General features: G+C 40.4%; 1 protein-coding gene across 13 annotated transcripts in view; it reads left to right on the top strand.

Annotated features, from left to right (window-relative positions):
* The window catches only part of KLF7 (Kruppel like factor 7), a 107,624-nt gene that overhangs the window by 36,563 nt on the left and 43,188 nt on the right, over positions 1-27,873 (top strand). For 8 of the 13 annotated variants that reach the window (XR_005020594.1, XR_005020592.1, XR_005020591.1 and 5 more), the window contains one exon: positions 3,699-4,332. Coding sequence is in view for 6 of the 13 variants with exons in the window: in XM_036857905.1 (XP_036713800.1) it covers positions 3,699-4,332 (634 nt within the window). In the remaining 7 variants the exon portion in view is untranslated. Of the gene's footprint in view, positions 1-3,698; positions 4,333-16,679; positions 16,937-19,862; positions 19,944-27,873 lie in introns of those variants that run through there. The other 5 variants (XR_005020595.1, XM_036857906.1, XM_036857908.1 and 2 more) reach the window with 3 other exon arrangements.

Here is a 27,873-nt window from a genome sequence, read left to right as displayed (position 1 = left end):
ATGGTGAAGGTGGTGCATGCCAGGTTTCTCTACTGTAAAATTATTATTTTTGTCTTTGTAGTTAATAAATGTCTTGTTGGGGGAGTGCTTTGAGACTAGGCAAATATCTTGTTTCTCATTATACCTTCATCTATTAATTTTAACATCCATTGGTGATTCTTGCCTGTACTCATTACTACTTTGTTGTTTGACTAATGGCGATTTTCTATTTTAATACTTCTATTTCAATACTTCTATGTTTATTAATTGTAATTTTATTATAAGTAGGAGCTGATCTATCTCCTCCATTTATTTATTTATTCAACCATTTATTTATATCACTATGGATTCATGGATATTAATTGTATTCCATGGATTAGAATCTTTTATCATTATTCGTTTTTGTTGCTCACATTGCCTAGATTTGGGCTTTGAGAACTCCTTCACGTTGGCTCATGAGTCTTTTTGACATGCCTCCATCAGTTTATGAGCACTTCCTTATCTTCTGATACGACCGTATATTCTAGTCTCATCTTTATTTTCTTTGCCTCAGCCTTTCAATCAACTATTTCTCCAAGGCACCCTGGTTCCCTTTATTGGATAGTGATATTTAGAAACCAAGATCTTCATGCCAGGTGTGCTCACTGCTACTGGAGTGTCTTTGCTTGTAGACTCTTCTCATTGACAGAGCTAGGAAATACATGTATATATACACATACATGCATATACACATTTATTTCTATATATACCTCTGTGTGTATATGTATTAAAATCTCTGAGTAAATACTGATACCTTATATTCCAATTAAACATCATAGGCATTTCTTAAGGGAGTTCTTATAATTATTTTTCAAAAACATTGGTGGTAAACTGTCTCTTTTGCTTGGAAATAATCTAACATTGAAATCATCATCCTTAACATTTTAATCTCCAACACTCCTGATGAGTTTCTGGTTGACCAAGTCTTCTTTTCTATCTAAGCTTCATCACCAGCAAATATTACAAGAAGTAGATTTCTCAAGACAAAAGTATTCCATAATGATTTCAGAGGGCTACCCAGCACATTCTGATGGGTACTCATGCTTCTCTATCTCTCAGATGGAATAAGAATGCCTTGTATTAGGATTGCAAGTGATAGCCTCTCTTAAGTGGTCCAGATTTTCCCACATTTTAGTGATGGGAAGTATCTCCATCCTTAGATAATTAGTGTGATCCATGTGTTCTGGGATTCAAACTAGGGCATACTGGGTAGGTTATTTTTTATCCTCCCTGAAGAGTGTGTAAATGCATTTAGAATATCTCAGTTCCTTAGAACTCTGAATGTGAAGAGATCTGAGCTTCCTAATAATCACAACAATTTCTTAGTGACTTTTGATTCTTTGAGCTAAAAATATGTAAGATGACATGACATCCAAAAGCTCTATCCATAGACACTGGTGACTGTGGGTGTGAAATAGTCCTTGTGTGTGTGACGCCGGGAACTGCCTCAAGGACCTCTTATAACCCATGATTCAGCTGATTTCTACCTGAAACATATCTGTGTCTCAAAGGTCTGGTTCTGCTCTTTGGGCAAAGCTAAAGGAGCATTACAATTATGTTCTAGAAGACATGTATTAGTGGTCATTTCTAGGATTGCTAGCCTCAGCCTAGTCCAGGTTAGGGTCAGCAGGTGGCTTTTGTAGAGTGGAGTAGAATAAAATGATCAAAATAATAGCATAAAGTTGATTTTATCTTTGTTTGATAGACATTATGTACCTGATGGGTACCAGACACTGTACTAGGTAGATGATGGTTTAAAAAGGGAAGGGGAGGTTTAAAGGAGGTTTCAGGGCTAATATCTTATAATTCAGAAGTGAATTGGCTGGGGCTAACACTGAGGGTTTCAGTATTGGAAAGAAGTAAATGATAATTTTTAGCAATGAGATGGAAAAATGAAAGGGAAAATCTCTGAAACATAGAATTCAGAAAAGGGGCAAATAAGGATAAGACAAATTCCTAGACCTGAGAAGGTGGTAGTACTTGTTTCGGATATAAAGTGGTGGGAAGCTACTCAGCAAGAGCTATTATTTAATCAATAAGCAAAATATAATCAAACTTAACTTTTCCAATAAGCTTTACTTGATTAATACCTCCATAATATAGAGTACAGAATTCATTGTCCACTCATCCCCTAAGAACTTATCAACATACTTTATTGTTATGTTATTTGGTACCACTTTGCTTATAAATTCATGTAATTTTTAGCTTGTAATTGTTTATTCTGCACCTACATCACGTGGATCTATCACAGTCTTCTCCTTCTAACATACAGAAAGCCTTGCACCTTGCTGGGAACACAGTAGTTGAGTGAACACGTGTGACATGAGGGTTGAATGAAGATTGGAGCCATTCATTAGTTTATCCTATTAAAAATCAATAGTGAGACCCAAAGGTGATTCATTGTTAAAAATCTGCTTTTCTTATTCAGTAATGCAGAGTTTTACCAGAAGGCTGATTAAAAACCAATCTTTTGAAATGTCACCAAAATAAAATCCTTGACAGATACAACGCAACTAGGTATATCATTAAAATAGATTCTTAACAGAATAAAAACCTAGAATCAGAACACTGGTTGAAAACATAGAAGCTCTACAGAGGCAGTACATTAGGAGCTAGTCACATTTAAAATTTGCCGTCAGTGTTTCTTTGTTGAAGCCCCAGAAGTTAGAGCAAATTGAACTGATAATATAAGTTAGCACCATGGTTTTCTACCAGATTCTGGAAGAGTAGGATTAAGTGAGGAGAGCTTTTAGATTATAAACTTAAAATCCGCTTTGGCCATAAAAGTGCTTCCCCCATTACAAAGACTTACATGCACCATGGATGAAGATTTGTTGAAACTCTGAACCTTTCTGTTTTTTTTGGTTTCTTTTTCCTCACTTCTTTACCAGGTGAAAACTTTATATTGAAATAGATTGTGTTTTATCTTTAACAATTCAAATAGCTATGATTGAACTTATTTTTATCATGGAGTCAGAGATGTCAAACTATTGTAATGGGTCTCATGCTCCTTGCCACACAGTATGTAGCAATTGTATTTTGAATAACTTGCTGTAAACAATGGGGGTTTTGTCATGTGCATCAAAGGTTTTATACAAGGCGTTCTTTAGAACAGTGTCCATTCCTGCTGGTTAGGGAATCCATTCCCAAGGCAGGGCTTGCTGTTGGTTCAGCTCATGACTTAGTTTGGGTGGGCATGGTTTATTCTTCAGGTCAAGTTGGAAAATTGTCTTATTTTTGTGACTTGCTAAAGTCTATTTGAAAAATTAAGTTGGACTGTGGGGAGTCTTATCTCGATATGAAAACCTTGTCTGATTCTATTTGCTTCTTGCTTGTGTGGGAACTCCTAGGGAGGCTTAGAGCATCTCACCTGCTGAATTGGATTGTGGAGCATGAGACCATTTTAACATTAAATGTTCTCAGGGAACTTGATGGTGTGAGATAGCCCTTCTGGGCTTCTAGTTCCCCATTAACTATAGATGTGACCCTTGTGAACCCTTCAGAAGTGTCCAGGGAGGAAATAACAAGGTCAGACCTTTCAACAAGAGAATTTCAGATACGAGCCATGGAACATTCTCTGTTCCTTCCTGTATCTTCTTCCTCAGCCTGTCAACATGTGGTCTTATGGTGTTCTTTGCTTCTGATGGCTGTTTCTCTCCCTCCCTCCTTCCCCTCTGCAGACATGCCTTGAATTGGAACGCTACCTGCAGACGGAGCCTAGGAGGATCTCGGAGACCTTTGGGGAGGACTTGGACTGTTTCCTCCGTGCTTCTCCTCCCCCGTGCATTGAGGAAAGTTTCCGGCGCTTAGACCCCCTGCTGCTCCCTGTGGAAGCGACCATCTGTGAGAAGAGTTCGGCAGTGGACATTTTGCTCTCTCGGGACAAGTTGCTATCTGAGACCTGCCTCAGTCTCCAGCCAACCAGCTCTTCTCTAGACAGCTACACAGCCGTCAACCAGGCCCAGCTCAACGCAGTGACCTCATTAACGCCCCCCTCGTCCCCTGAGCTCAGCCGCCATCTGGTCAAAACCTCACAGACTCTCTCAGCCGTGGATGGCACAGTGACGTTGAAACTGGTGGCCAAGAAGGCTGCACTCAGCTCAGTAAAGGTGGGAGGGGTGGCGACAGCAGCGGCAGCCGTGGCGGCAGCTGGGACAGTTAAGAGTGGACAGAGCGACAGTGAACAAGGAGGGGTAGGGGCTGAGGCATGCCCCGAAAACAAGAAGAGGGTTCACCGCTGTCAGTTTAACGGGTGCCGGAAAGTTTATACAAAAAGCTCCCACTTAAAGGCCCACCAGAGGACTCACACAGGTAGTGGTACAAGTTGGCCGCACGTGGTTTCTTCTTTTTCCTCCTTTAGCCTCGTGGTGGGAAGGGCTTCTCTCTGTTCCGACAAGTGGCATCCATGCCAACTAGGAGGTGTAGAGAGGCAGGTGGGCCTGGGTGGGGAAGCAGGTGACTCACTCGCTACCTTAGGATCTCCAGGTGTCCTGAGCACAGGACATGGGTTTGTCACTCACTGGCTCGGAGACACTTTCAGAGGCAATGCCAACCACGGTGTAGAATCAGACACTACTGAGGATGCCTGAACAGGGGCTCTGGTGGTGTGACTCACAACCATACGTGATATGTGCACTTGTCACTTTCCTGACAGTTTTCATTGTTTTATCAGTGTCATTCTGCAGTTTGGATCAACACTGGAATCCGAGGAGGTACATTTGAAATTCACAATTGAACAAGGTAGCCAAGGTGTCCCTATTCACTCTTTTTCCAGCATCCGTGATTTTTCATCAAAGTCACCAACAGCAGGAGGGTTTCAGAGTTCATTAGAGGTGATCATTCTATAATTAATTGGCATCTCCTCTTTTGCATTGTTCTCTGGCGCATGCTTTAATGGAGAGATGGCAGAATTGCTTTTTAATGAGCTTGTTACTGAGAAGTTGCTAAAGTGATTACATTGCTATGTGTGTGGTAAGGGCGCTGGGGACCGGTGGGGACTGTATATTTTCCTCAGGACTTCTGTGGTGACTCCCAGGAATCATGTTGATCTTGGGAGCGATGGGATAATTTGGAAGAGTGGGGTTTGCAGAGAAAAGAGTGAGATTAGCATTTTCCTTGAATCTGGTCTTTGTTCTCTGGTTTGAGTTGGAAGCTTAGGGCTGGTGTCTCTTCTTGGGGTTAGCATCGTAGGAGCAATTACTGTCATTGGGGGTTTTTTAATGAGTCCCTGACAGTGTATTGCTGGTATGGTTTTTGCATACTGCGTGCACAGTACAAGCTGGACAAGGAAAAGCTCTGAAAGTATAAACAGCAGAATCAGAGTGTTGTCAGGGAGAAATAGGTGATTGGATCTAGGCTGGGAGATGTGTTGGTGAGAGTTCTTTTCGGGCTCACTGCTTGTCTTCCAGGTACTCTGTGGTGGTTTGTGGACTGTGTCACCAAGGAAGTGTACAGTGCAAAGTTCATTGGCTGGAAAATCAGGAAAACCTGGGTTCTATTCTAATGCTATTACTAACTAGCTTTGTGACCTTGAGCACATCGCTTTACCTCACTGGCGGCCTCATTTTCCACATCTGCCAAACAATCCGGATCTTAATGCCCCTCTCAGCTTTAGTGTTCTGGGGGGAGGGGGTCTGCGAAATGTCTTTGTGCAGGACAGAGGAGCTTCCCTGAGGTAGGAGTGCATAATGTGTGACTAGAAGCCATCACCACCGTGAACCTGGAAGGTACTCCCACGGGAGGATGAGCGTGGACATTGCTTCCTCACACCACAGGACTTAGGCATGCTCTCCTCTAATTCCGAACTGACTTTCCCTTGTGCCCTCGCTTGGTTCATGGGAAGGTCCCCTAAGGTAACTTTTGAACCCGTGGCTCAGGTTCGGGTGCCACTCAGGGTTCCCACTGGAGATTGGGTTCAAGTCCTTCAGTCCACATACATCAAGGCGAAAGCTTCCTGCTATTTTCAGCTTTTTTTCCCCTCTCTCTGATATTGTCCTGGAGGTCATTTTTATTTATATGTCTTTCTTTCTCAAGTCAGTGAGTAAAGTAACGAGAAGACATTGCAGTGCTCCCAGGCTCCAGCCATGACTCATCTCCTGTTCCCCGCAGGAAACCAGAGAAGGCAGGATGCGGCAAGAAGGCTGAGCTTTGTTGGGGGTGTGGGATTCATGCTTATGAGCACAGTTTTTCATTACTGACGTGAGACAGGCAATGTCCCGCCTAGTATGGAGACTGGACAGCTCTGGGGAAGCAGAGAGTCTTTTTTGGGGGTGAGTCCAGGGCATTTTCTTCTTTTCCCTCTCCCCTCTTTCCAGTGGATGTGTTAGAAGGATAACTCTGAGGCGTGATGCGTATTTTGTGCTTTGTTTTTTGGGCATTTTCTGTTCAGAGTGATTATCAAGGTGGAGCTCATTATGTTTCCCAGCACCTGCAACCCCTTGCCTTATAGTGGATTAAAGTGGAAAGACTCCTCCCCGTGGGGAATTTACCCAAGAAGGCACCATGCATTATTAGAAAGGCAGTACTGCAGAGTGGTTAAGAGCAGGGCTTTGCAGTCGGGGAGACTTGGGTTTGAATTCTGGCTCTACAACTTCCTAGATTTATGACCTGGATACATGATGTATCTTCCCTGAGCCTCAGTTTCCTCACCTGTAAAATAGGGATAATTTACCTCCTAGATTGTTTTGAAGATTAAATGAGTAAACATATGTAAAATACTTGGCAGATGGTAAGAGCTCATTAAGGATAGTAATAGGGTTGGTTGTAGTTGTGACTATTGCCGATGATATTGATTAGCAGTGATTTTGTGCAAAAACAGCTTTATGTAAACTAGAAATAAACCACTTAAAGTTAAATGCCACCAAAAAACAAGAAGCTTTTCTTTCCTCACTTCCATAATTTCAGTGTAGGGGTGATGATACAAGGACATTATTCATGGAGGGTGAAATTGGACATGCAGGCATTGGCCCGTTGAAGTTGGCAGTAATGTAGAGCATGACTTTCCTAAAACAACACATGAAGCAATGGCCTCGCACCCTCCAGAAGCATTTTGCCGGTAAAACCTTCTGCAGAGACAAGCATGGAGGGAAAAGTAGGTGCTATAAGAAAGAGAAACAGACAGGAGGGGAGGTAAAAGTGGAGATGGGGGATGAGGAGAGGGAATCTGAATTAATTTGGATGAAATGGATGAGAATCAGAAGTATTTATTTGGAATTGGTGTGAAGGGGGCACATGGGGAACTGAAAAAAACAAAAGTGATAATTTATGTGGTGTGGATGAACTAAGAATAATGAAAAAAGCATGAAGGATGGAATCAAATTAAGTGCAAACATATCAAGGAAGTAGACTAGTAAAAAGCTTGAGGGCCAAGGTATAGGGTGATGGGAATTCAGGTTGGAGACGAGTCTGCTGCTAGAAGTGAACGGAGTAGGGAGAGCCGCTGACCAAATGTTGAAATGAAGTTTAAAAAAATGGACTCTGGTTGGATTCAGGCAAGCTGTTTTAACACAGGGCTCACTTTAATTCAGTGAAAATATTTTCTTATCCATCAGCTGGGGAAGTGTTTTCGGGCATAAAAAGAGAGAGAGAGAGAGAGAGAGAGAGAGAGAGAAAACCATCCAGGAGAAAGATGGGAAATATTGGCATTTTGTTCTCTAGAGTTATATATATGATCTATCTCTTCTACATGGTAATATGTTGAAAAAGAGACACACTTGCAAATGTGAAATAAAATGTGTGGGTCTCTGTCTATGCATAAAGAAGGACAATACATTGTTGGTAACATGGATTTCCTTGCATTGAAGAATTTTTAAAAGTGTTATTCATTTAATCTTTATACAGATAGGATTTACTGAGCTGGAAAAGATATGCTTCTTCTTCCTCTTCTTTTTTTTTTTTTCCCTTCTGTGGCTGTTTTTTGAGGATGCTGAATCCTTCAAACTTTTTGCCCTGGAGGATGTTAGGCAATGAGGTGGTTTTTCTTTTTTTCAGGTAGCAGATGTTCAAGTTGGTAGCTAGGGCACAAATACTGGTTGCCCAAGGAGGTGAAGTGAGGGATGGGGGAGCCAGGCTGGGGGTGGCAGAAGATGAGGCAGGGACTGGGACAAAAGGAATATTGTGAAGTAGCAGAATCTTAGTGAAAGGAAGCATATAAAAATGGACATATGGTTTATTCATTGGGAAGAGCACTTAGTGCTGGCATGAGCGTAAAAATGTCCTTTAGCAGCCAAGCCATTACAGACCTTTCTCTCCCACTCTGTTTTCTGGTCTTTGTATAATATATTTTTCTTTCTCAATAAGTCAACCATTATGTTCATAGTTTTATTCATCTTCTTGGAGACAGCTAAATAATTCTTATATTTTGATGCAGGGGAATCCCTCACTTTCAATTTAAAAAAAACCCCACTTTATTATGCTTATTTTCAGCAAAAATCAATTTGTTAAAATGTTAGTAGTTTCTATTCAAAATGAGAAAGAATAATATTCTACATTTCTTCTCGATCACTACTGAGTAGGAAAGGAAGAAAGTCTGTGATTGAAATGGTGCTTTGTGTTAAGTGAGCAGACTTTTCTAATATGGAAATTCATATAAAAGCATGTCCACATTTACACTATTAAGATGAGTCAGGTTGGTAAATTCCGGACAAAGGCCAGCAATGGAATCTTTGGTTGTTGGTCACGGAGGAGGGAGAAAAGAGGCCACGTCCTCTCTTGTGCTACTTGGAGAACTCTCTATAGACTGGGGTTGCTTTAGCCTAATCCATGGGTGGTGATCGGACATTCTAGATTTTGCACTGAAAAATATAAAAGTATGCTTTCTAAGTGAAAAGATAAAACGAACGTGCAATTTACTTAGCATTTTATATCTGCTTTGGGGTGGTCATAGTGAATCAAGATGTGGCACAATCTCTAAGTTTAATTAGGATTTAGGGAAATTGTTTTTAAATGGAAAGGTGGGTAAAAACATTACAAACAAAAAGATGAGTGTAGTATTTAAGAGGCAAACAAAAGTGCTTATTTTATACATATAATGAAAGTTCTTTAAAGTTTGAAATATAATTTATTTTACTTATTCAACAAATACTTAAAAACACTTGCTATATGCCAGGTATTGTTCAGAGTATTAAGAAACAAAATTCAATTGAGTACATTTTAAAGATCTTACTGGCTTTATTCAGTGGTTCATGAATTGGGCAGCATCTCATCTAACAGATAGAAAGGAGCTCTGAAGCACTATACAAAACAAAAGACTTTTATAGACAGAAGGGGGCTGGACAAGGAAGTTGTACCGGCAAAGAGCTGATTGTTTGTGGCAAGGTCACCTTCCTTTAGGGGATGACAGCGGTCTATCAGGCAGATTACCTCACTAGTGCTGATCAGGTAATTCCAGATTGACTGGTTTAAGATTCCATTCTTGGGGCGGGTGAACCTATATTAAAATTGTAAGTTTCAGTTTGGTGAAGTGGGGCTTAGCACAAGTGACTCCATTTTGGGCCAGTTGTCTCTTTTTTAACAGTTCTGCCCTTCTGATCCGACTCAGCCTGAGAGATGTGATCAAAATTTAACGCATTAATGCCACTCCCAGCTACTGCTCTGAAGATCTCACAGTTTTTGCTGATTCTCTGTGTGCTATTCACAGGTCATGACTTAAGGTTCACACTTTTTAAGTTGGTCATTCTCTTCATCCCTTTTCTGACATTTCAGTCTTAGGGTATTACTTGCTTGGTGGTTAGTGGCCATGAACATGCACTTAAACGTGCATTTAAAGTGCACCAGGAAGACTACTATGATTATTGTAAGCAAGACAATTCCCAGTATCTGGAGCGCACTTCAGAGCCATGCTCCCCAAGACCCAAACCAATCAAAATCAAATACGTCAAGGAAGACCTCGTTGAAGGAGTCACTTTTTAAAGCCAAGTGGCTTATTCAGTGATTTTATGTAGCTGAGTTTCAGCTTCCCCAGAAGTGTTAATCCAAGTGCAGCAAGTGGTATTGGACGCAGCACAGACACCTTATTGTTCAGCTAAAAGATAATCCAGGGCTATCCCATTATCAAGAACAACCTTGGTCAGAGAGTCTAAGGAATTTTCTTGGGCAGCTGTTGCTTTAGCAGTGGATTCTGCAGTACTTTCAAGAGTTAAGGAAGGTTCCTGATCATAGTCTCATTTGTCCTCACTCCTAACCAGGGAAGTAGGTGCCTGCCAAAGGAAGCGAACCCTGAGTCCTGAAGCCTTCTGATAGGTCCCTTCTAACTTGACAATGTAAATCAGGGGAGTTGACCAATGAGGTGCCTTAGTTTGATTGTGGATGGTTAGGGGCACAGTTAGATAACCTAAGAGGCATTGCCTGGTTATGTACCAGCCATCTAGGCATGCATAAGCCCAAGGAGAATGATAATCACCACAGACAAAGATTAATCATGTCAGGGCACAAACCATTCCCATGAATGTGGCACTGTTAACGGATTCATTTGCAGGGATCGTTGCACTTGCCCATTCAAGCCAGGGGTCAGTTAGTTTTTCAGTGCATTTGGAAAGTAAATCTCCTCGCCCCAAATAAAAAGTTGTTCTAAATTCCTTGAAGAAATGGGTGCTGCTGGTAAGATCTTCTCATGATTGGGGTAAGATCTGATTTAGATAATCATAAGGATGTGAGGGTGCGAATATACTATGGTTTGTCTAGGTGTTGTGTCTAGTTGGGCAAGTACAGCTATAATCAGAGAAAAGTAAAAACAAGGCACTGAATGTCCTGGCCGTAAAAGTTAGACCCTCTAAGTGACTTCTAAGGGGGCTTCAATTGTAGTTTACAGGACATTAGGAATAGAAGAAAAATTGGTCGCAGGAAGGACCAGGGGGTCTCTAGCATTATGGACAGGTTGGAGTTTTTAATGGCAAATCCAGCAGTCTAAAAGGTTATCCCCCTTGGTAATGGCCTGGGAGATATGATGGTGTTGTCGTTCCAGGCCAATGCCACAGTAAAGGAAAGAAAGAGAAGAAGAAAGGGTTTTTAATGCTTAAAGTGTGAAGTCTTGATTCAGCATCTTGGGTGGAAGTAGTCTATACTGATGTCAGCTACTTCTCTTCCTAGTTAGTTTGATTTGCAGGTCTCCAGAGTTTGCCCAGGAGCAGATGTCAGGTAGAGCCTTCTTCAGCTGTGAGATATGTACCCAAGGTTCAGTGCCTTCTAGTTTTGCAGCAGTGTCAGTGGTCAGGAGCACTTGGTAAGGTCCTTTCCATGAGTCTCACTTTTGCAAAAATATCAGAGTAAAACAATAACTGCCTGTAAATTATAAAAGACTTTAAAATGCCCACTGTTAAGATCTGATGAGAACTCATTTGCTAAGGAAGTGTATTTATTTCTGTGATATACATTTTAAGATAGTAACTGGAATTACGACTGATAACCTTTTACCAGAACATTTAAGATTTCCAGGAATTTCATACGATTTCTGGAACACTTATAACATATACAAATACGAAATAGAGAAGACTTATTGTTACCTATTTGACAATGCTTCTCATTTAATTTAATGTATCAAATAAGCCTATTTAGTTTAGCATCTTTCTTTTTATGAGGAGAGAGAACAAATCTCTTGAGATATTCCAGGGGCCCTCTGGAAAATCCCAAAGAAAGTTTGAAGTCAAAAAACTTCACTTAGAATTTGATTTGGGGGGAAGTGTGTCAAAAATATCCATTTAATAGTGACAGTAGATATTGTTAAAGGCAAATACAGAAGGTTACATAGTTGTAAGCAAAACTTAGCTCTTTTAATATTGAGAAGATTGGGTTTTCTCAAGCAATCAAAGACCTGATAAAGACAGTGTGAAGCACGGTAAGTTACTGTGGTAAGACACAAAATCTTCACTGTCCAGGCAGATTACTTAAAAAATAAAGAAAATTTCACAATCCGTTATCAAAAGCAGACTAAAAGTCCAGTAAAGCCTTGTAATTTTAACAGAGAAAACCAAATTCTAATTTTGTACCAGTGTACTTTTGATATTAAAACTCATTTTTTTTAAACTTAAATAAATTCATTCTAATCTTAGCCAGCCTGACTACACATAAAATTTGTTTCCCAAGGTTCCTTTTCCACAAACTTTCTACAATTTTGTCCTATTTTTTTTTTCTCTTTCTCATTTTGGAACAATCAATCATTTTACTTTCCTTACCTACTTTTCATACACGGTTGTTTTCCTTCACCCTTATTTTTTTCTAAGTAGTTTTAATTACATATATTGATAATATCGAAAATAAGGAATACATCCTTAATTCATAGTGAAAACTAAGATGTAAGAAATTGTGGACTGTCTCTTATATGGGCATTCTGTGGATTGGCAGATTTATAAATACATTTCATAATTTCTAGAAGTATATTCTTTCTCATAATAAATTTTCCAATGTGGCAAAAAACCCCATGTCTACTAATAAACCCAAGTTTCTCAGTAATAAGAAGCTAAAAGTAGATAAACCTATGTTCAGGACTAATGTTCCAGTATTTAAATGGAAATGATCTAGATAGTCAGTGACTATTCATCATTTAATTTAACTTAGCAAAGCTCTAAGGTTTCAAGTTACCAAAAAGATTGGGGAAACTATTTAAGTAGATATACCATAAACCATAGTTATTGCTGGAAAGTGGAAGCGCTTACCCACTTACATCTACTTAAATCACTTGTTCTTAACAGTTATGTTTAGATTACTCATGAAAATTTTATCATACCAAGTTATTTTTCTTGCTGAAAAATTTTGTAACGGAGATAACATGAACTTATTTGACTAGTAAACCCAGGTAGAGTAAAAGTTGTATGTCTGCATTATTTTCAATGTTGATAACTCTAAAGACATATCTATTTTAATTAAGCCAACAAACTTAAACTAGCTTTTATTTACTGAAGATTATCCTAGGTCATGTGAACTTGAAAAACATTTGAGTTAGTTTTCATATTTTTGAGACTATGTTCAATTTATATAACATTTGTTTTTAAACCAATTAAATGGAGCCGTTTACAAATTAATTTTAGCAATACCATCCAGAGGTAGAAAATACCACACATCTACAACACATATACAGTTGACCCTTGAACAATGTGGGGTTCAGGGGTGCCAGCCCTCTGCATAGTGGAAAATCTGTGTGTAACTCATCGTCCGCCCTCTGTATGCATGGTTCCTCTATATCTGTGGATTCAACCAACTGCAGATCATATAGTACTGAAATACTGACTGTTGGAAAAAACCTGCAAACAAGTGGATCCAAGCAGTTCAAATCTTTGTGGTTCAAGTGTCAACTGTGTATATAGACACACATAAACATACATACAGACAGACTCAGAGACCTTAAAGCTTCCATTCTCAAATTTTAGCCATGAATTAGGTACAGTAATACAAAACTCACTAGTTATATAAAATAAGTTGGATCAAAATTGTGTGTTTGGCAGACGGAATAAGTTAAGGCTCAGATGGCTAAAGCTTTTCACTAATATTTGTGAAGAAGACACTTAAGATTTTTCATTTATCTTAGTTCCAAATAACTCCCTACCCCCCTTTTTTCCCTTTGATAAGAATTACCTCCCTGGAGTTTGCATTTCAAAGAGATATGGCCTAGATACGATTTCCTGGAGATGACCTGGTAGAACATTTACATCTCAAAGGCACAGGAAAAGAATGCAAGTTCTTCCAAGAAGGACTCTTGTTTCATAAGGCCAGAATTTTTACAATACCTACAAGTCTTTTGAGATGAATAGGGGAGGTTTGGAGATTGGGCTTCAAATTGTTTCTAGAGCTGCATTTCTGGTTTTGCAAAAATTTGTAAGATAGGGGCAGTTGTTTTTAATTTCTCAAAGAAGTGGATTGTAGCCTAAATGATTATCAAGGGGTTGATTTGCTTATTCAGCCACATTATCTTCAATTTGCTTTTTTATACTGGGGAGAGGATTTCCAACTAAGATGGAAATGAAAATTTATGTTCTGGATTTAGAGCTGTTTGCCTTCGGAATGTTTTAGTAAATCCTTCCACAAAGGCATCAGAATGTTTTTTGTTATTTTATTTTTTTCCTCCTGGGTACATAGTTTCATTTCTCTTAGGGGAGAAGGTTTAAAAATTTTTTTCTATCAGGCTCTGAATATCAGCTTCCAGTTTGGCCAACTTCTGATCACAGAGCTACTTAAAAAATGCTTTCAAATATCTTGTCAGTTTTCAGCTGAAACACGCAATAAATATAAATAAATAAGATGAAATAAAAAATACTGGCAGTATTGAACAATCCTATGGACTCAAGAGGTGTCCCCAAAGAGGGTGCAAAAGTTATTACCCTCCCAAGATCCAGAGCCACTCCCAAAGATAGTCAAAAGGAGAAAGAAAGAAAAAAATAAAGACTTAGACAATTCCCCTGAGGGCTGGCTGTATACCCAAGCTGCAAATGGAGTCTAGCCCACATTTCTGTCCAGCCATATCTAGCAGCACATGGGATATAACCTACATTTCTGCCCAGTCATATCTTGAGGCCCTCAAATTGACAAGCCAAGTTCTCAGGACGTAAAATAAGACAAACAAGAAGGTAACAGCTGTCCTTGGGAGAGAAAGGATCAATAACCAGTGGATCTGGATTTAGAAAGGAAAGGGCAATGTGAAATTTTATTTTCCTCTCCCAACTGGGCATAACAGACAGAAATTCGGGAGAGCTCCCTCTGCTAAGAACTCTCACTCTTCACTGGCTTCTGCCAGTTTCCCAGGATCCCATCTGCAGGCTGTAGTATCTACCAGAATTTGACAAGGTTTTCCCATTAATTTTAATTTTATTTTTCCTTGGCTGTTTAAGGAAATAATGTAGCAGTTTACCAGAAAATCCCTCAGAGTCCTCTGAGGAGGGGTGCATGTGGGGACCTTCCTTTGAGGGTAGATATGGGGGTGTCTGTATGGCCACTAACTTGGCAGACTTGTTCACAGTCCTGTAGTCTCTTCAGAATGGAAAGACAATTCAGACAGAAGACAGTAGAATGAATGCTCCAGTAAAGGAGGGTAGAGGGGAGCAGTCGGAGCTGTGTCCCTCATATGGTCTTTGGTTTTAGGTACCTCTTGAGTCTTTTCATTAGCCTTTTATAACAAATCTTTCAGTGAAGGTATCTTGGAACTTTGGAGCCTTTTGGAGCCTCTGCATGCCAATTACAGTAGGTATCCCATTCTGTTTGTTTGATTTGGGAACCCTTGTTTTAAGGCACGCTTTCTTAAATGATCATGTCTAATTGGAACGTTCCCTATAACGGCCGTTGTAATTCTAGGTTGTCTTTAGTAAGGTTTTGCCATTGTTGTTAAGATATTTATAGCTTCCAGGACCATAGTTCTTAGACATAAAATAAGCAGGTGTGCCAGAGGTAGTGTACTCAGTTCTTTGAAACATAAGGATCCCAATTTTTTTTAGCTAAGCCTTGGGTCTCTCGGAGCCAGCATTAATACCCAAGAGGGATGTGGCACTGGGTTGGGGATTGTGTGGTGTTTTACAGCATACCTTGTTGTGTGGAAATTTTCTTGGGATTGGCAGGTGACCTGGTGTCAATCTAACCTGTTTTGTGACCAATTTATCCTAACACAGGAGTCTTTTGAGTTAGGTGACAAGCGCTCTAACAGCTTTTAAGTGCTCCACCACACCCATCAATTTTGTGACTTTTGTCTTCTGAGATTCCCATTAGCAATAGTCGTTACCTCATATGCACACTAACATACCAGCAGTAACCAAAGAGATGTTACTGCAAACTGGCCAAGAGAAGGTGCTAGGTGGACACCACCAGCTGTTCCCAATGAGGAGCTACAGACTAAACTAACAGTCCCTAATAAATGGGGATTGTGGACTAACCAAGGGCTAGGGACTTGGGTTCCAGGTGGGACCATCTGCCAGCTCACGCTTACCCACTAAGCCCTGGACTGGGACCGTGGTCTAACCAAGGGCTAAGGATTGGCACTCGGTTAGAGCCTCCTGTCATACCAGACTGGCCCATTAACCCTGCACTGGAAAGCCAATTGGATCAGGAGCTCAATGCAAAGAGAGCAGAACTCAGAGCTGAGAGGAACTTACCCACAGCCCTTGAAAATAATGAGAAAGACAAAGAACTCAAAGGGTTTACAGGTACCAGTGCCTGTGTTTCTTGTTACCTCTGAAGCCATCAGAAGTTTCCTTTGGATCCCACCACTGCCTCCAAATCTGTTAAAAAACAAAATTCAACTGAGTAAATTTTAACGATCTTACTGGCTTTATTCAATGATTCAAGAAATGGGCAGCATCCCATCTGGCAAATAGCAAGGAGCTCTGAAGAGCTGTACAAAATGTAAGACTTTTATAGGCAGAAGGTGGCAGGACAAGGAAGTTATACCAGCACAGAGCTGTTTGTGGCAAGATCATCTTCCTTTAGGGGGGATGGCAGGGGTCTCTCAGGCAGATTACCTCACTAGTGCTGACCAGGTAATTCCAGATTGACTTGTTTAAGATTTCATTCTTGGGGGAGGCTAAAACTATAGTTAAGTTAGGTATTAAGTCTTGGTTTGATGATGTGGGGCTTAGCACAAATGACTCCATTTTGGGCCTGTTGTCTTTTTTTTTAACAGAAATCTTTTACAAATATAACCCTTTAAGCCATATTAATCTAATGACACAGGTGCTATTCTTATTTCACAGAGGAGAAAAATGAGACCAGGAGAGGTCAAGTAACTCGTCCAGTGTCACAGAGGTCCTAGATGGCTGGGCCAAGATTCAAATCAAACAGTATTGCTGCAGTCCGAGCTCTTAACTTCTGTGCTAACTCATGAGGGGAAAAGAAGTCATACAGATATTTTTCTTCATAACCCATTATTCAGAGGAAATGAGAAACTTATAGTTTAAATACAAATTGACAATGAAAACTACTTTAAGTGTCTTCTAAATAGGTAAGAACTGGGAGAATCCTTAAACATACTGCCTCATCAAGTGACTAAGAGCCAGAACAAGGAAATTACAAAGGAATGATCTTCCGTTTCCAGGCCCATTATTGTTACTGCAATAGTTACTATTATTATGGTCATTATTATTAAACCGTTTTTTTTTTTTACTTTAAAATTAAAGAGAGACTTTCTTATAACATTCCCAATTCACTCACTAAAATGACAAATGTTAATACTCTATCCATATGAAATAATAAAAACAAGCATTATCACATATAGTGGTAACTGAGGACCAAAACTATAAAAGTGCCTTAGTCCAGGATATACAACCTGCCACTGGCACAATTAAAATTTGTACCGTGTCCCTTAGGCTTGCATTCTGTTTAGTAGAATTTAGTAGTATTCTTATTTACTTTGTTCATTCAGTCATTCTACAAACAGGTATTAAGTGCCTGTAGATGTCAGGTGCTGTGCCACAGAAATGACCAGCAGTTAAGAAGGGAAGAGCCGGTCAGATAAGGAGTTCTAAAGGAAGACAGGGCATTAAATGAGATCAGGGCTCCTGTCAGTGGTCAGAAGCAGCATGGATGATTCAGAGATACGAAGTTGCTCTTCTCTTTCTGGAAAGGGTGTTTTTTATTGATGCTGTTCATCTTTTAAAATGATGCCAATGTGATAATACACTAATTTATATAAAATAGAAACCCTAATTCAAGGTCAGGCGTATCAGCAGGATGAAATTAAATACCTCAGTCTGGAACTGTAGGGGGCCCATCGACCACTTTCAACCTCCTCAGCGCCATAGATAAGAATTCTTTGAATTTATACAATAGCAACTGAAATAGGGCAATTTTAAGACATTAAAGGGCCTTTAATATGCTGAGACACATGGCTGCTAATGAAGTTTATCCATGTGTTGAGGCAGAAACTCATTAAACCCCTATTATGGGATGGAAACTAGCATAAGGGTTAACTGTTCAGTTCACAAGGTGGAAAGAGTTTAATAGGAGGGTTTGATAGTTTGGATTTAGCATATTCAGGGGCTTAAGAGAAAGAGTTCGAAAGAAGGGGCGTGAATGAGGTGGTGAAAAACAATTGATGGGAGAATTTTATGATTCAGGAAAATCTTAGAGCTTCACCACATGATAATTTAGCAATATGCTAGCTCTTAACATTTATGAAGATAAATTTAGGTAAACATATATTGAGTAGAATGGCTTAAACTCAGCATATACACAGCAAACATATTTATTTTATTATTATAATATGGTAATAACTATAGGCTTTGTGGGATGCCTATTGCAGATGTCCTTTTAATGGATAATTGGTAGTCACAAAGTAAATAAATATGTTAAAATAAGAATTGAGGAGAAAGAAAAAACCATGAAATTAAAAAGTATTTCACCATAAACAATATTTATTGAACACCCACTATACTAGATACTGTTCCTTCCCCGACCTCTGAGAACCTCATTTTTTGATGCAAAAGCCTGAAATATGGTTTCATAAAGCCATTATATTTAGAACCTGATTTCAAAAGAGAATAGAGCATGGATTGGGGATGGGAGGTAGGAAGAGGGAAAAGAAAAGAGGAATCTCATTTCAGAAAAGGCAGTGGAAGTAATCGAATTTTATAAATTCTAAGATTTAAAGGTTAGGCCAGCTCTGTTTGCTAAAGAGGAAAAGAGGGTCATGAGAAGTCTGTGCAAATGAAGGAATGGCATTGGGAAGGCCAAGTGTGAACCTGAAAAAAACTGTTCCCTTTAATAAATAATTAATGTATAGATGCTGTTTCTAATACAGTAAGAATATTAATAACCATGATCATTATGGTTATCCTGTATATATTATATTGGGAGGTTGGAGGAAAGTTAAACGGAGCTTTTTTTAAAAAAAAATTTATTTATTTATTTATTTTTGGCTGTGTTGGGTCTTCGTTTCTGTGCGTGGGCTTTCTCTAGTTGCGGCGAGCGGGGGCCACTCTTCATCGCGGTGCGCGGGCCTCTCACTGTCGCGGTCTCTCTTGTTGCGGAGCACAGGCTCCAGACGCGCAGACTCAGTAGTTGTGGCTCACGGGCCTAGTTGCTCCGCGGCATGTGGGATGTTCCCAGACCAGGGCTCGAACCCGTGTCCCTTGCATTGGCAGGCAGATTCTCAACCACTGCACCACCAGGGAAGCCCCTAAACGGAGCTTTGTAAAGAGTGCAGGCAAAGATAATATTGTAAGAATTAATTGGTGGTAGGCAATAGTTTTTTTATGTCTCCTGAAGTTGAAACAGTAATGGAGTGATTCTGTTAGAATCAGGAAACAAAGGGGAGTTCAAGAAAGTCATGTGTAATAAAACCAAAACCAAAACCAATACCTTTTTTTTTTTTAAGCTTTGGAATAATCCTTTTGAAAAAATTAGTTGAAATACAAGGACAGATGAAAAAGTATTTGTAAAATGATGTGCCTTTCTTTGAAAAATATTCAGTTTGAATTTTGTAGAAATTGTAGTTGAAACCTTGAATATGGATCATGAGGAAACAAACTTTTCATATAAAGAGGTTAATTCTGGTAAGCAAATGGAACTCTTTGGGAATCCAGCCTACTATGGATATATGTGTAATGGGACTCAGAGCCAGGCTATCAGGTACCAAATGGAGAGAGCGTGACCCTTTGAACCAGGCAGTTTCAATTTGTCCCCAGTCTAATGGAGGCGATCTGGATGGCGGCAAATTTGTTTTCTAAAAATCTCAGTTCCTTCCTTCTTCATGCCCCACCAAAGAATCTTATACTTGATGCTTTCCTATACTGAGTCACTTCCTGCCTTTTTTAGCCTTCCTTTACCCTCCCTTACATCAGGAAGGATCTGGTACACTATTGATTGGTGGATGACATATCCATCAACCAGTATAAAACACTGAAATCTTTTATTATGTTTTGAATCTTCAATTATAGGAGACTTAATGGAATTTCAGGAATCTGCAAGCAAGTAGGGAGTCAAGATGGGGGCGCGTTGGAAGCTGGAGCAGCATTCTGCACCTCCCACTCTTCCCCCTTCCCCTGCTACTGGATTTTCTACATTTTCTAAGAGTAACCTCTTTTCAGCCATTTTTTAAAGTAATGTACTGACAGGACAGTTATTAAGCTAAATGTTAATAGAAGGAAGACCATTCAAAATAAACAAAAGTTAGTGACTTTTTTTTTTTTAATTAATTAATTAATTAATTAATTTATGGCTGTGTTGGGTCTTCGTTTCCGTGCGAGGGCTTTCTCCAGTTGCGGCAAGTGGGGGCCACTCTTCATCGCAGTGCGCGGGCCTCTCACTATCGCGGCCTCTCCCGTTGCGGAGCACAGGCTCCAGACGCGCAGGCTCAGTAATTGTGGCTCACGGGCCTAGCCGCTCCGCGGCACGTGGGATCTTCCCAGACCAGGGCCCGAACCCGTGTCCCCTGCATTGGCAGGTGGATTCTCAACCACTGCGCCACCAGGGAAGCCCAGTGACTTTTTAATGTGCTGGCTATTTGGCCAACCAGTGACAGAGTCACCCCCCATTCCTGCAGTGTCTCTATATTTGGTTGCCAGTGTTAGGACCTGACTAGCTTATATAATGGAAGTCAACCTACTTAAATTATTTAAGGGTGTCTGCAGAGAGAATATACTTTCTGTGGTCTGTCCCATATTTATGTTCACCTTGCCTCCTCCTTTATTATCTGTGCTTATTGAGGTAGGTGAGTTGGGGACTGACCCAGGATGGAAGCCAATAAGTTTTGGGGGATGGAAGACCAGGGCGCCCCATTACTAATTCCTTATGGATCCTAGGTCCAGCTTTGTCTTAAACCAGGCGTACTTGGCAGACTTTCTTACTTTTTGGACTTTGCATCTTTTCCTTTCTTCCCTTCAAAAGTTACCTGCAGTCAGGTTAGACTCCTTTTATTTTATTTGCAAAATAAAAATGCACTTACAATTTAAAACTCATTTTATATGATAAGCCACTCATCTGGTGTCAGCAAGCATATACTTTAGACTTCTTTTGTTGTTTTTGTCTTCAGAATGTATCCTCTTTCCATTACTGTAATTGACATTTAATGTACGGAATTCAGTAAAGTAAAACAGTATTATGCATACTGTTTTCAAGCAAACAATACAAAAATTTTAAAAATCCCAAATCTGTTGGGATACAATAGTTTCAACCATTCCACTAGGTGAGCTAAAGTTGACAAAAGCCATCAATCCTTTTGTTGTGGGCAGGAAGCCAGAAGCCATCCTCAATGGAGAAAGTCCTTTTCCTTCATGGAAGAGTGTTGCCCAGTGAAGTGTGTTATGGTGTCTAATGTCTTCTTCTGGAGCCCTTGGAGTTTTCATAGCAGGGGAATTTTGTAAGAAGGGTGATAGATTGTTCCAATATTGAAGGTACTGTTAAAATGAGACAGGTTCTAGGAGTCTAAAGGATGCCCTAAAAATGTGAAATTATATAATCTGTGCCCTGATGACTAGAACCCAGGAAAAAGGTTGACGCCAGTACATATTCTAGTATATAAGATGGGCAGTGTGCAGTTGGAAATATTTTAGAATAGCTGCACGATAGTCATGTTTAAATGTTTTCTGTCTTCATTTTGTATGTTCATGAGGTTTAATATCACCTCACTGGAATTCATTACTGTGATTTTGAACTTACAACATGGCGTTTGAATTCCCTTAGTGCGGTATTCACACACTCTTCACCTGTACTCAACTTCTATTGTAGAAAGGAAATAATGATTCCTCATACCGAATTCTCCATTGGTCATGAGCCTATTGAACGTAGTATCAGTATTTTAAAAAGAGCAACAAAAGATACATCTCCCTTCTCTGATACAGGTAATAAGACATTTTATGTTCCCAGTGTTCAGGAGAGAGTGTCAGAAAATCAATATGAATAAATTCAAGTACACAGAAGATTCAACCTATTCGAAAATATAGTGTATGGCAGAATGATGGTATGCATTATTAAATGTTTCTTGCTTCACTCACATGTGAATAGTAGCATGAAGAAAAGGTACCATAGGCTACTTATAAATTTAGGCAGAAGGCAATTTGCTGGCTTTTTGTTTTTTTCGTTCTTTGTTGTTGTTGTTTAGTGTCTCAAGGCTTACAGCTAATCTGAATTTGAAACTAAATACTGTCATTACAGAAGATTTTTTTCCGAGTTCTTCCAATTTCTCTGGGGACAAAATAATGGCTGCTTGAAGCAGTGGAGAAACAGTAATTAGGGCAAATAGTAATACTGTGCATGATTGAGGAAAATGTGAGGAAGGGAGGGAGAAAATGCAACAGACAGACTTGTACAGCCTGTTACTAGGAAACCACATCAGCATTAAATACAGTGTGCTAATTGGCTATCCTGTTTCTGCCTGGGTACCAGCCTGGGCCTGCTACACAGCTGTTTCTGCTCTTTCTGGTTGCTAGGTAACTGCATCAATTTTTTTCCCCCTCTTTGTATTCTGGAGGCTAATTGGCTACTTCTGCTCCTGGTGTTGCTGCTGGGTACCAGTCTGGGCCTGCTGCTCTGCTGTTTTCCAGAGGGATTTAATGGGGGGAGGGGAGGAAAAAGGGAAAGGAAGATATGCTGGCAATTAATGGAGCATAAGTGCAAATTCTACACAATGTCTGGCACCTGCGTCCCTTCAGCCTGCTTTCTCAACTAAATCCTTTAGCTATGAAAACACATTAGAATCTTGAAGTCTTTCTTCTCTCTGCTTACCTTTTGAATATAGTTTAAAAGAAAAAAGACGTTTGAAGACTTATTACTTCAATGATGGATTTGATCTTAAGAAAGAACGGGCAAATTATTACACATCTATAGTTGATATGGGCACTAATAGAATTTGTGCAAACATGAACATTTCTAACTTAATAACAAAGCAGCATCTTTAACATCTTAAGGAGAGTACCACTTTATCTCTTAAATGGACCAAATTCCTTTGTAGCCGTTCTTCTTGATATCATACATAGTATAAAGTAAGAAATCAAATGGACTAAAAGCAACTATAGGATTTTCCCAACTGTTTTATTCATTAAGAAAGAGTGAAGGGAAGCTTCTAGACCCATGCCTTTCCATTATGGATTTCATTCCTCTGATGTGCAGAGCGCATGTCCTGAGTACTCTTTGGTGATACATTGCATTTACATAGAAATAAGCATGTTTGCACACCTTATTTTTCTTTCCTTATAGCAAACAAACAAATGTGGTGCAAAGTAAACCTAAAATCAGTTTTGTGATTTTTTTTAAAAAGTGTAATTACTTTCCATATCATTTTTATTTCCTATCTAAGTAGAGGTTTCCATTTCATCATTATTGAAATTCTCCCTGGAAGTATGGGGAGGAAGATTCTTCAGAAGTGAAATGATGCTTCAAGGAGGTTTCACTTTAAATGGTTGGGAAAGTATATGTAAATTGAGGCCCCTTGAAGAGGCAACTTCATCCCCCTGGGAAGAAGCTGTTTTATTGAGAAAACTCAGAACATGTTGTGTGACTGTGCACAGAAATAGTTAGCAGAGGCAACTCTTACTCAACGCTAATGGCTAGTACCGGCTTCCCATACTAATGAGATCTACCCTCCTCTATTGAAAGTGAAGCAGGAGAAGCTCTATTCTGAGCAACAGCCCTGCCGCTAGTAGATCAGATCAGGCTCTATGGAATCATTTCTGTTTAAAGTATCCTTAAAATAGGTAGAAGGCCTCAAACTAGGCTAGGATGATGGAGAGAATAGTGCAGTGTTCCATAGATCTTAAGGAAACCAGCTAGCTGTTAGTAGCGATCGAACCGCAAAAGAAAACCTTATTATCAGAGGATAACTACAGAGCAGGTGTAGTATTATCTCTGCTGTCTCTATTAAAAGGACCACTGTTAATCACTCCGAAATATTATGGGTCATCTGCAGTCAACTGAAGCAGGATATGGAGGAAAAGTCCAAGGAAGCCCTGGCTGTTTTTGTCCATTCCTCTTCATCCGTGGATTGGACGTATCTGCATCCTGGCTCTGGTGAGACCTGAGAAACCAAGGCAGAGGTCTTGGAAGACTGAAGCAGTCATGATTAGCCCTAGCCATAAACAAACACCGGGACCCACTTCCTAGCTTCTTCTCTTCCTGCTCTTCAGGCAGGCAGATCTTTATTCTTCGCATGGCTCCCTAGTGAAAGCAATAGTGGGAGTGCAAGCATGCTTTGGGGGTTGAGGAAAGGAGATGTTCCATGCAGCTGCTTCAAACTTTCGATTCTCCTCAGTCACAAAAAAACCTGCTTTGCTAATTCTCATCTGCACGCAATGTTGCTGCCTCTTGTATGAGGTACATCAGCTGATGAACCTGGAAAAGAGGAACCTGATGGCTGCTAGCTGCCCAGTAGGGCTGCGGCTAACCCATAGCATGCTTTTGTGTGAATCAGAAAAAGGTGTGCCTTCCGTGGGGCAGATGTGGCCCGTGCTTGAGCAGCAGAGCTGGATTCAGGCCTCCTCCGCCCTGCAGCTGGCCACCCTGTGTGCACAACCTCACATGGCTGCCTACTCACCACGGGAGCGGATCCACTCGGCGGGCCTTCCCTGAGCCTCCAAGAACTTGAGCAGCTAATGAGGTGCCGGCAGGAACATGAAAGTCGCATGACTGTTCGGGGTGGGGGTGGGTATTGGGACCTCCTCTCAGTGGCGGAAGAGGCCGCCCATTATGTGTGAGGGTAAACCTTTTAGCCCAGTCGCGCTCCCCAAATGTGAGATCATTAGTTGCCTAATGCTCTGATTCTCAACTTGGGCCCATTTTCCCCCTTGGGGCATTTGGCAATGTCTGGAGACACTTTGGGTTGTCACATCTTGGAGGGGGATTGCTACTGGCATCTGGTACGTGGAGGGCAGGAATGCTGGTAAACGCACTACAGTGCACAGGACGGCCTCCACAAAGGAGACTCATGGGGCCCAAGCGTCCACAGGACCGAGATTGAGAAACCCTGGCCTAACGCAACCTTAGCCGTCCTTCGCTCCTTCGCTTTGGGTTCCTCTGCACCACTTGCAAAATATTTCCTGATCCTTTTAAGACTACCAGCCAGGTCTTGCCTTTCCTTTTGTGCTCTTTTTTTAAAAAAATTATTTATTTATTTATTTATTTATTTATTTATTTTGGCTTCGTTGGGTCTTCGTTTCTGTGCGAGGGCTTTCTCTAGTTGTGGCGAGTGGGGGCCACTCTTCATCGCGGTGCGCGGGCCTCTCACTATCGCGGCTTCTCTTGTTGCGGAGCACAGGCTCCAGACGCGCAGGCTCAGCAGTTGTGGCTCACGGGCCTAGTTGCTCCGCGGCATGTGGGATCTTCCCAGACCAGGGCTCGAACCCGTGTCCCCTGCATTGGCAGGCAGATCCTCAACCACTGCGCCACCAGGGAAGCCCCCTTTTGTGCTCTTTTAAAAATTGACAATATAACTACTGTATAATGTATTATTTCTTTTGGGTCTTAGAAGATGTTCTATTCCCCCACCCCCCCCACTTATGGTATAGGGAAATCTCTCCACCTCTCCCCGATGCTTAGCTTTCTAGAATTAACATTCATGATTGTAGTTCCTCACAAGCGACATCCCCTCCCCTCTTGCTGAAGGCTCCTGACCTGTAATAATTTGAGCTTTTGCTGAGGCAGGGATTTAAATCACATGGGCTGCCAGGCTGGTAGGTGGGAGAGAGGCTTTTAGCCAGGAAATGGGTCCAGCTGACCAGGCACTGACGATCATTTTCTACCCGTCCTCTCATGTACAGCAGTCTCGCCAAATTGTAACAATTGTTTCCTTATTATCAAAGAGAAAGTTGACTGTTAGGGCAGAAATAAGGCTGAGAATAAATATTTTCAGTCAGAAAATGGACCTTTTATTGGGAAAAGTGTATTATACTGGTATGTGCTACCTCAGTGCACTTGCTGTCGTTCACTGTCTGGTTCACACCAGCATTGTGAGGAAAGTACCGTGAAGCATTGTGAGTTCCCAGGGAGAAAGGTGCTACCTCACGTAAAAGGATTTTAAGTGGCATTATCTAATGGACACATACTTCATGCTAGCATTTTGTCAGGAGATGTGAATTATGCATTGGCCCTTTCAGCTGCAATCACATGCATAGAAAATAACATTGTCAGACATGTCATCCCAAGATACAATGGACAATATGCTATTATAATTGTGTGGCATTGTCCTTGCTGTTTGGAGATAATACTGCTGACATTATTCCTCTCATACATGTGAATGTGGCTATAGGGAGGACGTGACATCTGTGTCTTTCACACAGATTAGCTTATCCCTTGCCACTTGGAGAGATTGCGATTAGTGGGCTGGCCTCCTGGGGTCATGGTAAGTGCCATGTTTTGGATCACAGTTGTTATCGGACCTTAGTTTTAGGTCCAGTAGGGAATTAGTAATATTTATCTTGATGACCTGAAGAGGCAGTGGTTATTTAGTCAGCTCCCCAGAGCAGATGTACTAAAGAAAGGGTAGGCTGAGGCATTCCTGCTCAGATTGGCTTTGGAAATGAGAAGGCAGTTGGGGACCAAGCCTGGATGGCTACTTAACACATTATTGCTTTATCCAAGGAAGTAAGCAATAAGATATCACTTGTATTGGTTGTCATAGCTCACCAAGTGCTTTTACATACCTCATTTGATTTAACCCTCACTTACCTGTGGGGTAAATGTTCTCATTATTCCCATTTTAGAGATGAGGAGACTAAGGCTCTGAGAATGATTTTTCTGTGATGAACTCTACAGCATACCCCATTCTGTTTGTCCTTTGGAAATCAGTTATTTTGCGGGGATGGGGCTAAATTCAAACAATATAAATGAGTTTAGTTGTGTTTATGGTTCAGCAAAATAAATGGCTTAACGTTTGCCATCCTTCTTATCTCACACACATGCTAAGTAACAGGTGAGTTGTTATATATCCAGTATGACAAGTTTAGAATAGCTAAGAGAACTGAAAGTTTGTCTAATCTATTCCTATATTCTATTTAGATTGAACTTAAGAATCTTTAATCTTGGTTGTTTTTTTCTATTTTAAGAAAGAAAGCTTTGAAGATGCCAGCAAGTGCAAGGCATTGATTCTTGAAGTGATAGCTCAGTACTAGCGCATTTGCATATTTTAGAAAATGTATGGAGAGAAATCATAAATGAAAACTTCTCCTGACCCCTTACAGAATGCACCTTAGTCCTCTTTCCTTACTAAACTGGAAAATCCAAATGGAGTGCCTTAGAGAAGAGGTGGGAGAAGCTGTGGATGGATGGATCTTGGTGTGTAGGTTACTCGTTGCTGTCTTAGGTATACCAGAGCTTTGCTTGGGGAGTTTGAACAAATAATTTGTGCTCTTATTTTTATTTGTATGATAATTATGGAGTTAAAAAGTAATCCTGTTTATCCCTCTTTTGCCCCACTTTTTGGAGGATATTTATGGACGTGTTAAACGTCTTAAGGAGAAAAACACTTGATCGATACAGTAATTATAAATCCCCTAGTGGGCAAAGATCCCAAACTCAGGTGAAGATTCTGCTGCTGTGTGCAGCCATCTCCCCTCTGTATTCACAAAAGCACGTGGTGAAGAATAGCTGCTTTCTAGCATTCTGCCAAAAGGATCTATAGGAACCTCTGAGTGACAAGCACTTGCATTGTCTTCTGGAGAGCTGAAGAAAGAAAAGGTTTTAACACCAAAAGACAAATTCCTGGAAAGTGGAAGGAACAGCACACATGAACCCTGAGGGCTCTACTTTTTGAGGATTGTTTGCCTGTAGATTTAATTTTGTCTGATCCTGGGTTCCTGTGCATCTTCATATTTTCAAATTTACTTCCCCCTTTTATTTATTCTACCTGCCAAAGAAATAATCGTAACAAATCATTAGAACTGGCAGGGCCCTCATCCTCATTTGATATGAGCTTCTTGTTTGCTTAGAATTTGCTGCTAAGCATTAGAACGCTTTCTAACC

The sequence above is a fragment of the Balaenoptera musculus genome, chromosome 7, assembly GCF_009873245.2.
Source record: "Balaenoptera musculus isolate JJ_BM4_2016_0621 chromosome 7, mBalMus1.pri.v3, whole genome shotgun sequence".
NCBI lineage: Eukaryota > Metazoa > Chordata > Mammalia > Artiodactyla > Balaenopteridae > Balaenoptera > Balaenoptera musculus.
This window is presented reverse-complemented; position numbering and strand designations above follow the sequence as displayed.